At 37.7% G+C, this 17269-nt stretch overlaps 1 protein-coding gene across 1 annotated transcript in view; it reads right to left on the minus strand.

The window, feature by feature from the left end:
* Positions 1-675: 675 nt before the first annotated feature.
* The window catches only part of LIN7A (lin-7 homolog A, crumbs cell polarity complex component), a 44074-nt gene continuing 27480 nt past the window's right edge, over positions 676-17269 (minus strand). The window contains exons 3-6 of the mRNA XM_062491229.1: positions 9293-9364; positions 6746-6955; positions 2264-2472; positions 676-718 (exon numbers count right to left, since the gene is read on the minus strand). Of these exons, the coding sequence (XP_062347213.1) occupies positions 676-718; positions 2264-2472; positions 6746-6955; positions 9293-9364 (534 nt within the window). The remainder of the gene's footprint in view (positions 719-2263; positions 2473-6745; positions 6956-9292; positions 9365-17269) is intronic.

Here is a 17269-nt window from a genome sequence, read left to right on the forward strand (position 1 = left end):
CAGTTCTAGGCTTCCCTAACTTTACTACTAATAAAATTAAAGTTGACCTAAAACTTTCTCACTCTGTTGATGCATAATAAAATATATGGAAACACCAAGAGTAAAAAGCCAATTGCTTCTACAAATGGAATACTTTATAAATATAGTAAATTGCTATTTTCAGAGGGAAATCTGAAAATTATAAACAGGAAGGTAGGTTAAAACAGCTCTACAATATATAGTACAAAGTGGTTATGAAGCATGATGTAAGAGTTTGATGTCTGTGGCAAAACTTTGAACTGATGTTTTTCATTTTTGGAGATAACTGTAGAGAAAGATCTTGCTTTCCAAAGCAGCCAATCTTAACCTCCTTAAACAAAACTTTCAGTGACTAGAGAAAGCCAACTAGAAATTTGTCAGAGTAAGGAGTGCAAGATGAGATCAAACAAAATTATTTGGAAGCCCTGGACTTCGCTGTTTCATAGGGTTTACCAATCATGCTGTTCTCATTTGGAACAGAGTCACAGAAGTAAAAGGTATCTATGACTGCTGTGTGCTGAAAAGCCTTATCATGATGGTAGCCTCCCTATGGCTCACTTTAGCCTGGTACTGTACATTCTCCAGATGAATTCTGTTTCATGTTCCTGTAGTTGTTTGCTTTTGCTGGAATACTAGAGTACAGCTCTGGTTGCTTGATTACTGAACTCTTGATTGAGGCTTCTTCTTTCTTGAGAACAACCTAGAATTAAAGAAACATATTCCTCAGAGCAAGCACAAAAAATTGAGGAATTAGACTGCTGGCTGTCTCTTCCTGCCTTTCTTCCCTTTTATTTTAAAATCAGCAAAAATTCCTTACTTGCTAATGAAACTATTTAGGCAACTGAAGAAAAGAAAAAACTTATTGTGTATGTCTGTCTCCTGCAATGGCCTTGGTTTACACAGAAACCCCAAACTTACATAGAAACCCCAAACTTACTTCATGAAATACTACTGTTTATATCTCTTGTCTGAGTTGAGGACCTGAGGTGGGATTCAAAACCTTCTCAGGGCCCTTGTTTGCCTCAACAAATGTGGAATTCTGGCGGTCACAGGACAGGGTGTTTACAAGGTGGGTGTTTCCACCTGAATACCAACAGAGGTCAGTGTCAACACTAATAAGGATGAAACCATCACTGGGAGCCTTGGATTTTGACCATCTGGGACTTTCTGAGTCACTTGTTGACTCTTCCAGTACACGCATACTGTTCTGGGAACAAACAGTGATGAGATAAGGGTTGGGACAGGCTTCCTACTTGATTTTATTTATGCGAATGGAACATATCTATAAATGTATTCACAGCACAAACTCTCACCAATTTCAGAAAAACTGCATGTATATAGAGAATCTCTGAACCTCACATGCTACTGGGAGACTTGCAAGCCTCTTGGAAGTTACTATGATATTGAATGTCAGTTAAGAGTGAATGAAATACTTCCTATCAAACTGTATTCAAAAGCAAGCACTTTAGAGGTGTTCTTCAGAGCAACCAGAATGAAGTCTGGGCTCCCTGTTGGAAGGAAGAGGCTTGGCTTCTCCACCCATCACCAGCAAATCTTGATGTTTCATTGCAGTGGTAACAGACTAGTTGAAAATGCTTTAAACTATCTGAACCTCATGGCACATTCTTATTTGTCACAAATGCTCTGGTTGTTAATATAAAAAAACATTCCCAGGACTTCTTTCACTTGCAGATAAGCTAGAAGTGCACAGTGGCTTTTGATGTCAGGGTTGCTAGTTGGAAACTGGCTCCAGAATTTGCTAGTGCCTTTAACCTGTTTCCAAAATGCACCTTTACTAGGAAAAAACATGTGGAAATGTACCAAAGAATGAGGTCTGCTCATCTTGAGTACACTAAGTCCTGGCTGGGGCCCCAAGGGTACCTCCACGGCCCTGACTGTTCCCCTTGGGGCTCCCTCCATCCTGTCCACAGCCCAGGACCTCATGTCAGCCCCTAGGGCCATCATCTTCTGCCCCAGCAATGCCCCAGCAGGGCCAGTCTCCAGCTCCCCATAGCCCTGCCCCGCCCAGCCACGGGGTCCCACTAAACTGGGCCCACTGTGGGCTCATGTCCCAGCCTGTCTCTATCTCCAGGCAGGTGCCCAGGTCTGGGGCTGCCCTGCTCCTGTCTGGGGCTGGGATGGGCTCTGGTACCAGACGCTGCCGTGACAGACCCCTGGAAGAGGCTGGCTCAGGTGGGGTGCTGCCAGTGGACTTTAGGGAAGAACAATGAATCCTCTCACCTACGACATATGATTTTGCTGTGTAGTTTGCTGCTGTTGCTGTTGCTGAATGAGCAATTGCTGCTGTTGCCGGCGCCGGGCTGTTCTCAGCTTTTCAAAGCGAGCCTCCATCTCCTCCAGCACCTTGGGAGTGTAGCGCACCACCAGCTTCACGCTGTCCTTGGCTGCCTTCAGCAGCTCCACTGCCTTCTCGTGGTGTTCTCCTTCCACACTCTGGGAGCAGGGAGAACAGATTTAATAGTGAAAATGGTGCTTTGATCTAGAGTTCTATCTTTTTCATAGGGGAAGCTAGTCAGAGTTTTACATAGTTTCCACACCTTACATTTTTTAAGGGATTACTAAAAAGAAAGCATTAAGTGAGACTTATGCACTGCTGGGCATGTATTAATTTTCAAGCCCTGATTTCTATGCTAATGTTGCTTGGAACAGTAAATTTCCAAAACAGGGAGGTTACTCAGCTGTTAAATAGAGTATTCAATTTCTACCATTAAGTGGATAGACTGGAGTCATATGCCTTTTAGGCATGTGCACTGTTACACACCTTAAAAAAAATGGGAAAATTTTCTAATGGTGCACGATTGTCCATGCGTTGTAGGATGTATTCCAAAAAACAAAAGTATGTCTACTCAGGAAAAAACCCAACAGCCTGAACATCTGTGACTTTCACATATGTTTTAGACCACCTAAAAATAAGTCTTTTTCTTCCCACTTAAAAGAAATCCAAGTTTTACTATCTGCGGAGTTTTAAAACTCTTATGTACATACCATGATTTTGGAAATATAAGTCTCACCTTAAGAAAAAGTGTACAAAATTTGGCATTGTTTTATATTTCCTTTTTTGCTTGTAAATCATGGTCACTATGGCATGGCATGGACATTCAGAGGAAATGAGAGGATACTGTGGTGCCATTTTGATTTTGCTGTGCAACAGCATGAACTTAGAACAGGCTATGAATAAACATTGTTTATGTTTACTCCTCCAAAGTTACATGAACTAGAAACATTTGTTTGCTTTCAAAGTGCTGGATGGTTCTTACTGACACCAATAAGTAATTGTGATTGTTTTGTAGGGGAATAACAAGATGGTGTGCATTAATACTTCACGGAATAATCTAGCAAACTGCATTTAATGAATGATTTGTCTGTTTTCTCTCCTGTTTGTCCCCAGCCTTGTTCTTCCAGTTTAGACAGTATTTTCTAATTAGAAGTGAAGGGCTTGACTTTGTTGCTATCCAGGTCAATGGAAAACTCCCATTGATCTAAACTGTAATGGTACAGAATTAAGCCTGATGCTCTGAGCCATAAGCAAAGAGGGGGAAAAATCCAAAGGTAAACATAGCGCTGCTAAATACAAATCCTGCTCTCTGAACACACCTCACTCAGATCTTGACAACCACAGTTTTCAGCTGTTATCAATATGATTGTTATACTTGCTCTTCATGTCTTTATTGCTGCTTGCCCTCCAATTTTCAAGGTATTACAAAAACCTTATCTGCTTAACAACAGCCGTGCAAGTGAAATAGCAGAGGCCCTTGGAGGTGGGGAAAAGGGCAAAGGGAGTTGTTTTGCTGTTGGAATTCTTCTGCCTCTGCAAACCTCGAAGGCTGTGCTGGCAAAGGACTTCTGCTGGTATTGGTCATTCCTATACTTTGCTGACTGGATTATGCTGGTGGGGAACATTGCAAGGATCTGACACCCATATTACTTTAGAACTGCCCACCAAATGGTTAAAATGGTTTCAGAAAGTATGTATTTACTTAACATGTATTTTTTACTACATATACTTGTAGACTTTTTTTCCCATTATTGCACTGGTAGAATGCATCAAAGAGGATGCAAAACACTATAGAAACAAGAACAGCTGAAAGAACTGCGGATGTTGTGTGGGCAAACACCAACCATTACTCCATTCTAGTTCAAAGACTTGCCATAAATCTAAAAGAAAAATTTCACTTTGCTGAAGACAAAAAAAAAATCTGTTAACCCACAAGTTGGGAGACTGAGAAGAGTATTTCTATTAGGTATCCCTAAACAAATCCTTGGTCAAAAAATTAGTCATTATAAATCTATTTTGCATTCTTTCTGTATCTGACTCACACAAGGTATCTGACAAATGCAGAAACTTTGCCAGATATCAACAGGCACCAGCAAGTGTTTTTGTCCAGCCAATCTGCAGGGCTCACTACTTTCAATTTCCTGTATTTTTAGGGGGTGTGGGACAAAAGTATGTAACAAAATCCCCAGCATAATGAGAAGACACTGTTTTTTAACATGCAGTGAAACAGCTCAAGGAACAGTCTTCCCAGTCATGCTGGGATAACAAATCTGGATTCTGAGTACACAGCTCTAATTTTATGTTCTAATTATTAAGTTGGATAACCATCAGTGATTGAGCACAAACAAGTTACAGATATTTAATTTCATGTCCCACCACTGAGCCGTCTGTTCGACTGTACATACTATATATTATTTGCTTTTCTCCAGCTAAATTACGAGAATCACAGAGCGAAATAGTCCCTGTGAACAATGTTAAATTTAATTTTTTTTAAATATTTTGTCCTGTCTCAAGCTGTCTGCAAACAAATAATCACTTCTACAATTTTTGCATTTTTACAAATTATATTGTGGGGGATTATTCAGGCCAAGACTGGTTTATGAACAGTTGCTCATTACTGTGAGGGTGGTGAGACGGTGGTACAGGCCGCCAGAGAATTTGTAGATGCCCCATCCCTGGAAGTTCAAAGTCAGATTGGATGGGGTTCTGAGCAATCTTCTCTAGTGAAAAGTGTTCCTACCCATGGTAGGGGGGTTGGGACAAGATCATCTTTAAGGTCCCTTTCAACCCAAACTATATTATGATTCTGTGATTATTTCAAGTATGCAACTTGAATTTAAATTTTTAATTCTGTTCTTTGGACTCTGAATACAAAAATATTTCTCTTACGTCTCTGAATCAACTTTCTCATGAGTCCACATGCAGTTGGGAATTTTGTACAACGTGTTTTTCTGCATTACCTAAATATATATTCTAGAGCACATGCATCAAATTTTTGACTGGAGAATCATAACACAGAGCTGACGAGAGGTTCAAATTCAATACATCTTGACACCTGAATGCTCACCACTTTCCTCTCTGGTCTTTGCCTAGACACTGTTCACAGTAAAAGGATTTTTCAAGAACTACCCATCAATTAATAAATTGAAACTATTTTCATCTGCCTTTTTAATAACTTGTTGAAAGAAACAACAACAACATTCTTTGATCAACTTTAAATGAGTGAAGTTCAGGAAGCCAACTTCCTTAAATATTCCATTTATTTATTTTTCTTTAAGACTAAATAATCTTTCTTTTCTCATTGCTATTTGGTACAATCAACTTTTCAGAATTCAGAATAGTATTTCTCTTTTGAGACCGTGATAGTTGATAGAAGAAATGGTAAAAAGTCTGTCTGAAGCTTGTTACAGAGAAAGGGAATAGCTAGTGTTGAGAGAAACAGACTAAAAGGTATAAACATTTTTATTGTTTATGGGCTTGCAACAAAGAAGTCGTTTAAATTTTAAAGTCTTAGATTTCTGACTGGACTCAGAAACTGTTACTCTCTGCCTTTGATGCATTTAAATACAAGGTCAGATGGAGGTTTGCATGGAAAAACACTACATGTTCATAAAGGGAAGGGTAAAGTTATATGAATGAGTATATCTTTTCAGTACTTCACATTCCTTTGTAAAAGAGAACACAAAGCAAAATGAAAGGCAGAATTTGATCCGTATCATGGAGTCAGGGCCTTGTGTATTCTCTATTCCAACAGCCTTTTTTTTAACCTCTATATTTGCATTCACAGTGAAATTACTACAAAATACTCCACCTTGATTTACATGAAAAATGACCATGTAAAAAAAGTACCTTTTTACCAAGCATACATGCTCCCTGTATGGGAACACCTGTACAGCTGATTTCTCTGACAAAGATATCACAGGTGGATGAGTATCACTAAAAGAACTCTAGAAGGCACCCTTCACTGCAAATCAGCACCAAAAGTGCTTACCAAATTTCTTTCAATTTCATGTGTTCAAAGGTTTTGAAGGTCACAAGACTACACAAGTGCCCCTGTGTCATCACTGTGCTTGGAAAGGGCCGTGTGCCTCGAAGGCTACGAAATGCAAGAACGACGGTCTGTTATTAAGCTTTTACTGCAAGAGGAATTTACAGAATTACCAACTAAAGACACAGGTTCCTCGTAAATTAGGCAGGTGGTCTGGATTTGAAATGAAGCTCTTCAAGCACTCTCCATTACAACAGAAATTGTAATGGCACAAAATTGTTGGTGGAGCTCTGCCTCACTGCACCACAAATATGCACTGAAGGGTCTCTCACAAAACTAATTATTTTTGTTTTGTGTGGCTGCATTTTAAATCATTATGTTAGAACAGCTGTGAAAAACCAAAATCCAGATGAAAATAAAAGCCCTATCAAATTTCCACATACCACTCCATTAACTGAAAGCAGCTGGTCCCCACGTTTGAGCCCACCATGCCTTTCTGCCACTCCTCCAGGAATGATGCGAGAAATATAAATAGGTGAATTTTGTTCTTTTCCTCCCATGACATTAAAGCCCAGGCCCTCCTCAGTCTTTGGCAGCTCCACCACCCGCGGGTGTGAATGGCCTTCGCTTGCAGCAAATGCAGCAACTGTTGCCTGGAAGAAAAAAATTATTGACTTGGTTATTTAGGGGGAACAGTGATAGACACTTTGTTGTTCATTTGCAGAAAGAACTCCTTCCTGTGAAAACATTTCAGCATCTTACTCTGACATTTTCTGATTATCTGAAAATATTTTAAAATCATCAAGTTCTGTGCCAGTGTTTTTTGCAAATAAAGGAATAAACAGAGAAACAAAGAGTTTAGATGACTTATCAAAGATAATACAGAAAGTTACCAGCAGAGCCAGAAGTAGGCACCAGGAAGCCTTACTCTGTGATGGTGCACCCTTATGATCATTAGTGCATTTCTTCTTTGCCTTTTCACAGGGAGAAAATTTATTCCTGTGGGATAAGATAATGGGATCTCTAATGTGTTCCTAGTTGAAATAAAGTGGATCAAATGAATTGGTAAATCTCTGCTTTGCTTTCAGTTATGGAATTATTTATTTTAAATCCTCAAATTATATTCTTAAAGATTTAATTTATAATCTGCAAAATCTTGCAACACTAAGTAACTTCTGGACTAGGAATAAGAGGTTTTACTATATAATTCCATCAAAACTTTTATTGAAAAACTATATCTTAAGACAACAACAGATACATAAATCAATTAGAAAAAACCAGATTGTTTAACTTATTCCAGGGGAAAAAAACGAAGTGAAATGCTATAAAGCTTGCATCCAGGAAAATATTATATTTATACTTGATTTTTCACTACAAGCATTTTCTTACTTATTGGTCTTAATAAATCATTAAATAAGCATTAAGAAAATATTTTACTGTTTTGAAATGTATTTGTAGTTCAAACTGCTTGAACAATTTTGCATTACACTAATATTTTTGAGCATCCTATAATGCTTATGCTTAACAGAAGCTAGTGGATGATGTGACATAATGGATCATTCTCAATTACATGTTTTTGCACATGCAGAACTTGTCATCATGCATACATATTATGTCAGAAATGAATGTGCTAGGAGGATGAAATGCAGACAGCCCAGAAATAACCAGGAAATATTGCGATATTGAAACATTGCTCTGTAGCCTGCTGTTCTATATGAGTAAGAAATGAGAATGGGAAACACTAATTGGACTTCTTCCCATTTACTAAATCACAGCAATAATTTCTATGTTTATGTGCAGTGTAAACAAATCAGGATTTCATATACACATTTCTCTATACAGAACCAAAAATCTTACAAATTTACATTGATCACTAGCTTTCAATTAGAAGGTTAAAATCAGAAAAATAGCCTACAGAAAAGAAAGTCCTATTTAATATGGAAAATATGCTGCATTTTAGAGTATATTAGGTTATTTGCTGCTATTATAGAGCTTGCTTCCCTAAAATACTCTTAAACAAATTTGTAACACACTCCCAACATTCCTCTTCTGATACAGCTTTAAATTAAAATCTTTGAACATAAATACTTAATGGTAAGATGTCTTAGTTCCACTAGGACTTCAGGGAGTTTATGTTCACAAGAATGGGACCATAAAGAAGTATCTCTAAAAAAGATTTACGGGTTTTGCAAGTTATTTTGCATAGAATCTGCAAAGACAACATAAAACCAAAAAGTGTTTTGTGCAAAATGATAATGGGAAAAAGATGCCCATGGTGGATCCCCTTGTTTGGAAGCATCTACTTTTGTGCATGTTATGAAAATACAGAGCATATTTCATACTGGCACATAGAATAGGTTCTTTCATGGTTCTGTGAATTCCCTTATCATTTCAGCAGCAGCAGTAACGTAGCTGTCATTGTCAGGATATAAGAAAGGCAGGTACACATGGACAGAGACAATGTATTTTATTAAAACAGGCAATGTATCAGAAAAAACCCCAGGCTTACATTTAACATGTAGCCAACAAAATGTTGATCAGGCCATTTCTGTCACTGTTCATCCTTACCACTTGCTCAGTACCTACAGTTCCCATTAATTAAAAGGGGAATTTCATAGTTTAGTTTCTACCTTCCAAATAATTGTGTCCTCTCTGGATGACATGTATGGGAAAACAGTCCATTAAAATATTGGTTGTTGCAGGCAGACTGCTACAGAAGAACCAGTAGATTTGCTTTTCCAAAGCAACTTTTCAAAAACCATCATAGTCCATAAAATCATTCTCTTTTCTTAAGCTACAGAAGCAGCATAAAGGTTGAAATTTTCCATTATGATTGTTACCTGGGAAGTAGCACTGGTTCTAGACTCTGGGCTGCCACTGATGTCTAAATTTTCTTACAGTGTACACACGAATACCTGAAACACACACGCGCACAGTCAATTACTAGATCACTTTGGTAACACGTATTTCAACAGCTGCACGTATCCTACCTTTGCAGTGGCCCTGGCTCGGAATTCGGGGCAGCCATTAACAGTTATGGTTTCATGCATGTATTGATACACCTAAAATGTTCATGAAAATAAAATGAAATTAATTATAGGAACAAAACAAGGACTTTATATTAACCCAGACAGGAGAGTCCCTGTCCCTCAAAGAACTAACTTTCATTAAAGCTGTATTCATGCAATCACACAGTCAAGTGTCTGCAAAACTTGAGCATGCTTATTAGGTTAACAGAGAGTATCAATCTGTGTTTCTCACGATACTTTCCACACTTAACTTTACATCTTCCAACACAACTCCCTTCCATTCTTTAGCAAGACGTTTCCTAAAACCAGAACAGTTAAGTTTTATGCTATCAAAAATTCGTGTTTCCAGGCAACTGACTTGAGTGCAAATGATCTGAACTGACCTGAGTGGTATCTCAGCCTCCAACAACGGCTTCTTTGGTGTCTGAACTTTCTTACCAACTAAAAGATTTAGGAAACTGGTGTTAAAAAAAGATGTAAGCTGCTCAGCATACAGTAAAGGAAGAATGATGCTTAGCTGAAGAATGGAAGCGAAAATAATTCTGGAGAAACATCACAATACTACCTTCCGTCAACCATAACTAGGAGTAGTGAAAAGGGGTTGACAGTCTGGTAGGTCAGGTCAGACATGGTCAATGGCTAAGATTCTCCTTTAAAAAGAAATTTTACAGATGCATAAATTACATAAAATCAACGCTGCCAATATATATAACTTTCTGTAATTTTTTTATGCTATACACTTTTGGCCCACTTTCCCTAGTCCTTAACTCTCCCTTTTAAACATGTCCAGTAAAGAGAAACAAAAAGGTTTTGTCTTACATTGCCTTTATTCTCTAGATTTGTGACACTCTCAGAGGAAAAATAACAACCAAAGCCTTGATACTAGCCAGTTACTTTGAAAGCAAACTTAAAAATTAAAAATATTTCTATATGACATACAGGAAGGTTTTTGGAAGACAAAAGCTGCAAATGCAAACAAATGCAACAATGCAAACAAACAAAACATCTTCTTTACCCATTTAAAATCACCAAACTTTAAAAAAAAGTTGCTATGTGCCACTGATTTACTGTGGGCATTTTCTTCATCAGAAATTCTGCAGTTTCAAATGCTTTATGTCACAGGCTGCACTACTCACCAGAGAGGATCTTTGCTGGCAAAGTATGTTAGTTTTTACAGCAATCTCCTTAGATTCCCTGAGGAGTGCAGATTCAAATGTACTTTCACAAATATATTTACTATCTTTCACTCATTTGCTGATGCTTTAGCCAAAACTTTCCTGTTTGATAATGTAAATGTTACTTTGGCAGAGAAGGATTTAACTGACCTACAAGCAATGGCTTGTCCCATTGACAGACATAAGTTCCCCATCCCCCTGTCCTGATGACTTGTTATGCAGTACCATAATGATGCATCTCTTCCCACTGAGCCTGCTAATATGAAACTTAACACACTGACAAGCATATGCTGCAAAGATATAAACAGAATTAAGATTTGTGGCTCATTTCTGACTTCAGTGGACAGACATATTGTTAATCAAGCACTCTTAAATAGCAAAATGTTTGGGCATGACTGATCCCCAAACCTTCTTTCTTGGGGTATCATACATAAGGAAAAGGCAAAAAAGGAAAGGAGATAACAAATGCAGTACATTTCAGAGATCTAAAATATGACAAGCAGTTCCAAAATACAGCAAAAGACTCTTTGTCTTGACTATTGTCAGCACATATGTCACTCTAGAACTGAATTAAAAAACCTGGGCCAAGAAGAAAACTTAAACAAGGGAAGCATGCTGAAAATCTTCTTGTTTCCTGGGTTTTAAATAAAATCTTGCTTCCATTGGGAACATGGGCACTGACCACAGCAGAAACCAGGATTTTGCCCTTATTTGGATAATAATACACAAATAATATGTAATTGCAAAAATGAATCATTACATACTTGTTCCTTCAAAACCCATAGTGTACTGAACCACTAAAAATGCTTTATTTTCTTCAGGTTCCCCTTCATCTTAAAACATGACAGCAGATTCTACATATTGTTTTTGCTTGCACAGTTTTAAGTGCTGTGGCTTGCTAAAATGTCTAAAGGCATACATTTGAATACTGAACTATTATGACATTAAATTGCTTTGAAAACAGATCACAGTATTTCATACAGAGGAACAGCTACTAAAAAGTTCTTTAAAATATTCATGACTAAAGTTGATTATCACAAAGATGAGTTCATAATGATACATTTGTGTCACAGTTTGTTAGGTTTGAAGTCATATAACATCCTGTCGACTGCATCCTACCAGCATCTAGCTGGTAGACTTCATAATATCCAGTATCCTGGTAACTAACTTGTATACTGGAGAAAGAGCACACTAATGAGTGTGTGATTAAATTAGTAAGATAAAAAATAATCCAGCAGCTCAAAAACTTCTGGAAAAGTATGATCAAGTGTCATATAATCCTTGGGTAATCTGCAAGTTCTCAATGCTTACAGATTTAAAAGGTTGTTCTGCAGAGTTATTAGCGATCATGGTATCTGTAGCACAGTTCTTACAAAAAAAAAAGGGTCCTGCATGTCAGATCTCAGTCTATAAGCAACAGATGCAACCAGTCTTGAATATTTGCTTGAGGCATTTGTACATCTAATGATCTCATTTGACTGTTAAATAATGCTTAATGTAATTTGAGTTTAAGAATGATAAAACATATACACCCACATAACTTTCCTATTACTGAGTCAGTTTGACAACCAAACACAGATTAATCATACCTGTTTCCACCAAGCCCCTTCAACTCTTTCTAGGGTTCAGATCTAGTTAGGGCTCATTTTTGCAATGCGCTGAAGTCCATAAACAAACGTTGTTTGTTTTCCTGTAGCCACACTAAGCCCTTTATCTATGCTGTTCTCAGCACCACCTTAGCTATGATTTTAGCACAACAAATCCATTCTGCTCCCTCTTCTATGTACACAGAACACATAAACTGAACATCTCTTTGTTCTCAAACTGAGTAAGGTGGCATTTAAATCCTCCTGGTATAGAATATAGCTTCCTGTTAAATCCACTGTATGTGACAAGTAACTGAAATGGATTTAAAAATATTTTCTTTCAATTGCTACTATTATCTGTACATCTGATTATATTTTTAACATATAGCAATTCTCCTGAATATAATTATGTCCTTAAGATGCCTGTACAAGATCTACTGTAGATTTCTTTACTAAAAAATCAGACAGTATAGAAAAATACACAAATTTTAATTTAAAGCATTTGAAAACCTCCTCTCTAGGATATTTACTAAAGAAGCATTTTAAAACAGTGACCTTTGTCGGCTCTGATAGATGAATCATTTTGAAAGACATGGTTGTATAGTATGATTGAGCCGAAGAAAGAAAATTAACATATTACAGAATCACAGACTGGCTGAGCATGGAAGTGATTCTGGAGGTCATCTCATCCAACTGCCTTGCTCAAGCAGGGCTACGTAGAGCCAGTTGCTCAATACAGTAACTAGATGGTTACTACTTGTTACTAATTTGAAAAAGAGCTTATTTATTTTTGTATGTACAGCTATATGTTTTTGAGTGTCTGTACGACTACACGGGTGTTTAGTAATATTATTTGCTGACTGACTTCATACACAGTCTGATGATCTAGTGCCCAAGCAAAAGAGCTTCCACAATTCATTAGTAATAGAGATTAAATTACAGGTGAAATGTCAATGTCTCAAGACACAAACCTGCAGCTGGAAGGTAAATGGTAATGTTTCAGATCAGTTCTCCCCTCCAGCGACTTCTACCAAAACTGTGACTGTGTGCTGAATGTTCATTGGGTAAAGGCGTGCTGCAGACGGGGCTTTGTTTGCACAGATCTCATTTGTGCTGTGGAGCAAGACGCATTCAGCTTTGTTTTCTCTTTCCTGTGGAGCACAAATACAACACTCCCACCAAGCAATACTCCTGAAAGCACTAATACAGACCTCAGACTTTTTTCAGCTTCTGCAGGTAGTCTCCTCAGACATAACCTAAAGTTATTCTCCCTCACTACTCAAAGATTACAAAAAGAGTGAGGGAGGTAAACTACAACTAGAAAATTTGAACTTGCAAGTGAATCTTCCTTGTACCGTCAGCTCTCACAGGCACAGATAAATGCACATTTTATTACCTCTCCCAGCAGGAGCTGTAGTGATTCAGATGCAGCAGGTATTATTATTATTATTATTATTATTATTATTATTATGATGGGCCTCATCCCCACGCATTCAGCTGGGAGACAAAGCAGCTGGTTTAAGATTACTGGAGCGCAGGAAGGGGTACAGCCTTACAGGAACTTTAGGAGCCAGCTTCTTACCAAAAATGAGTCCATATGGAATCATAACAAAGCAGCAAGTTATTTAGGTCTCAGCTATTTAAGTCGATGAAAAGCTGTAGAAGGTCCAGGAAAAACAGTGCACTTAGCAGCCTGTTCTGTAAAGGTGTCTAGAAACAGTGCTCTGTTTACAACCAGAATGATGCAGCATGTTTTCTGATTAATTCTCTAAGACAGAATTTAATTAAACAATGTTATTCCATTAACTTCTGTAAGAGGTATTTAATGATTCATCCCCTGATGAAATATGTAATTCTAAGTACAACTGTACCTACAGTAATGATGCTCAACTTTAGGACAGGCTGATCTGAACACCAGAAAGGCAGAGGTATAAGGCAGAAGTCATTTTACAGCAATGAACAGGCACTCAGAAACCCCCATAAACATAATCCAAGACAAAGTACATTGCAATTCAGACCTGTGACGTAGGAAGCCCAGATAGAGTTTTCTGAAAGTTCTAAGTGGGGAAGTAACCTTTTTCAAAAATGTTAGGGGTCTCAGAGTGAGATGATACATTAAGTAGTAATAATCAGCTGTGTTTCCACATTGCCTGCAGTATGATAATAATAAAAAGACATAAAATGCTTCCTTCAAGAAGTCATAACCTAAGTAAGTGACTTAGATAAATCACAGGTAAGCAGGTAAAAAGGGTGAAATGAAGAAAAAACCCGCAAAAAGACTGATAAATGATGTTTAAAATATAAGTTCGCCTCATTTGGGTTTAGCTCCTTTGCCATATCTTTTGTGGCTTCAAGTGCAGGAAAGAATTGTTAATTTATTTTTGGAAGAAGACTTTCAAGGAAGGGAAGAAAAGAGCCTGACAGACAGTACAGAGGGGAGAGTTAGCATGAGAATAACCAGAGCAAGGAGGACATAATTGGTTTCACTGCGCTTCTGTAGTCATGTCAATGGAACTGTGTACATGTGTGCATCCTGCAGAACTGATGCTAAGCTAAAAAAGAGAGATTCTAATTTACTTACACCTCAGTACTATGCATCTGCCATCAACCAGCTGAATCCCTGTCTTCCTAATTGCCTTTCTATGTTGGAGAAGATGATAAATATTTTTCCCTTCTAAGATGTCAAGCAAAAAGAAGTATCTTAATCAGACTTTTACCATGGTGATAAGAGCAGAAGGTACTTTATTCAGCATAGCTTCTGGCCTCTCTTCTTCCCTCCTCTCCAGATCCGGAGCTGACTCCCAAGACTTCAGTCTCCTTGTGCTCTGAGACCCACATTTCATTTCACTTGGTGTGCATGAACCAGCCCTTGGGGCAGGCCAGGAGAATGCTCAATCTGGTGACTGGGAGAAATTACAGAGCAAAGGTGCACTGGAGAGCTGCAGACATCTCCACTGTAGTGCCTGTGAATCCCTTGTTTCTGAGAGCAAGTGCCACCAGCAGCACAAATTGGTTGTGTCTCTCCTGCTCTACTTTGTTTTTGCCATTTTTGACTCTTTCACATTCTGTTTGGTATTTTTCCTTACTCGTAACCTCTTGCTTATATTTTTCATTCTTAATCCAACATATTTATGTCTGTGGAAAGGAATGCATTGGTTTGTATGCCTGGACAGACTCCCCTTGAGCTGTGCTTCAGCACTCAATTCAGATCATGCTTGACCACATCAGTGAGCAAGGACATCTTAAATGCTACAAAGATCAGGAGGGACTCTGGTAACCTCCTGTACAACATAAACCATGGAATCTTACCTGGTAATATTTTACACTGATTGCAATTTTTGCTTGAACTACAGACTTTTCAGAACTCAAGAGTTTTCAAAATCTCTGCCCTTTATGGCAGGTTTTCTGAAATTTCAAACAGTATTTGCTTTTCTACAAAATTACTTACAAACAGATCTAATGATCCATCTAAAATGTCTAAGATGAGATAAGATGATGACATAAAAAAAAGAAAACATGTCAAACACAACCAAAAGTACATATATTAGCAGCATGGAGGTATGCAGCTGAGCCAACCACATTTCCTCTTTCATAATTCCTCTTTCTTAGTTCCCCTTTCGTAATGACTTTTTACATCTGAAATATTACTCGAGCTCAAAACCAAAGCAATGGAGCACTTACATTCAGCCATAAACCAGTGGTAGCTCAATGAAAGTGAAAAATATCTAGTGACAGTGTGTTAAGTTTGGTATCTCTTGAATATCAGGTGGAATTTCTGGTCTTGGGCCTGTGTTCTGCTTTTCCAAAATCATCTCATGTGATAAATATGCTTGGGAAAGCACGTCTACATTTTTAAGAGCATGTTTTCTCCTGAACTATATATACACAGAGCTATGGCCTCTTGATAAGATACTGTATTAAACACTATAATACACCAAAGTTCAGAAGACCATAGGGTAGTTGACAGCAGGCTGATTTTCTTATCTATCAATCTAGTTGACTCAAAAAATATTAACACTGTGTTAATAGCAACTTTTATCTTTGATAGTTAATTTAAAAAATTGGTTAAGAGACATTCTTAATAACCGGAAAGCAAGAGAATTTGAGAACTGCCTAAATAGTAGTGCTTGTGAGGGACAGACCCCCAAAAAACCACTGGTTGTGGAAGAACACCATGGATGCGATGTATACATACCACAACTTCAAGTTTACAATAAACTTAGATTCTTCTAAAACAAGATTGTTTGAGCAAAGGAATCACAAAAGCCCATTTTGTTATAGGACTATGACAGACATTTGAGTAATCCCAACAATCTTACACCCATGATCACAGAGTATATACTGTATATAATCTTCAGTCTGACTGAGTGCAAGATGACTAAAGTTCTTTTGTGAATGTCAACAGGACAAGTCAGTATAGATACCTGTGATACAGGGAGGTCAAAATGGCTGAAAATTACCTTTGAGAGGAAGGCATGTGATACATTATTGTTCTTACTGGAAGCACTCACACGTCTATATTATGTAAGTTGTTGCCTGCAGCTACTGAATTTCGACAACTGAGTTTGAAAAAGCTGCTTTGTGACAACCAGTCTGTATTAATGAGCTATTTATATCAGAGGGAATGTGGTCATTCAAGGTTGCTGGCATTCTGAATATTTTTACATGATAAGCTCTCATTAGCCTTTGAGCAGTTACATGTTTGCATTGAGAAAACCCTTGGGGTCTATTTTCAAAACCAAACTTTGTATCATTTTCACAATTGTTGCAGCAATCCCCTTCCATGAAGTAACACTGCATGGATGTTGCCACATGACGCCATAGGGATGCTAACCCATTAAAAAGCATAAACCTGTAAATGAAATTCAATCTTGTTTAAGAAATATTACAAATGTTGGCTTTAGCATTTTCACTAAGGATATTTTATTTAAATGTTTCCTTCTTTAGGGGATGGAGGTTACAGAGGAAAGTAGGTCAGTTCTACCGAAGTGAAAAAACTGATCCGAATACTGATGCATTAAGCTGTCCTTAGGCAGTAGGAAAAAAAACCAGCATGGGCCTGAGACATTGTTAAAAATAAATTAAGTACAATCACTGCAAAGGTATAATAGTTTAATTTAGGATTGAATACTTTATGAAGGTTCAAGTTGAAGTGGAAATTTTTTCTTATTTCTTTT

Source organism: Cinclus cinclus, chromosome 4, assembly GCF_963662255.1.
Source record: "Cinclus cinclus chromosome 4, bCinCin1.1, whole genome shotgun sequence".
NCBI lineage: Eukaryota > Metazoa > Chordata > Aves > Passeriformes > Cinclidae > Cinclus > Cinclus cinclus.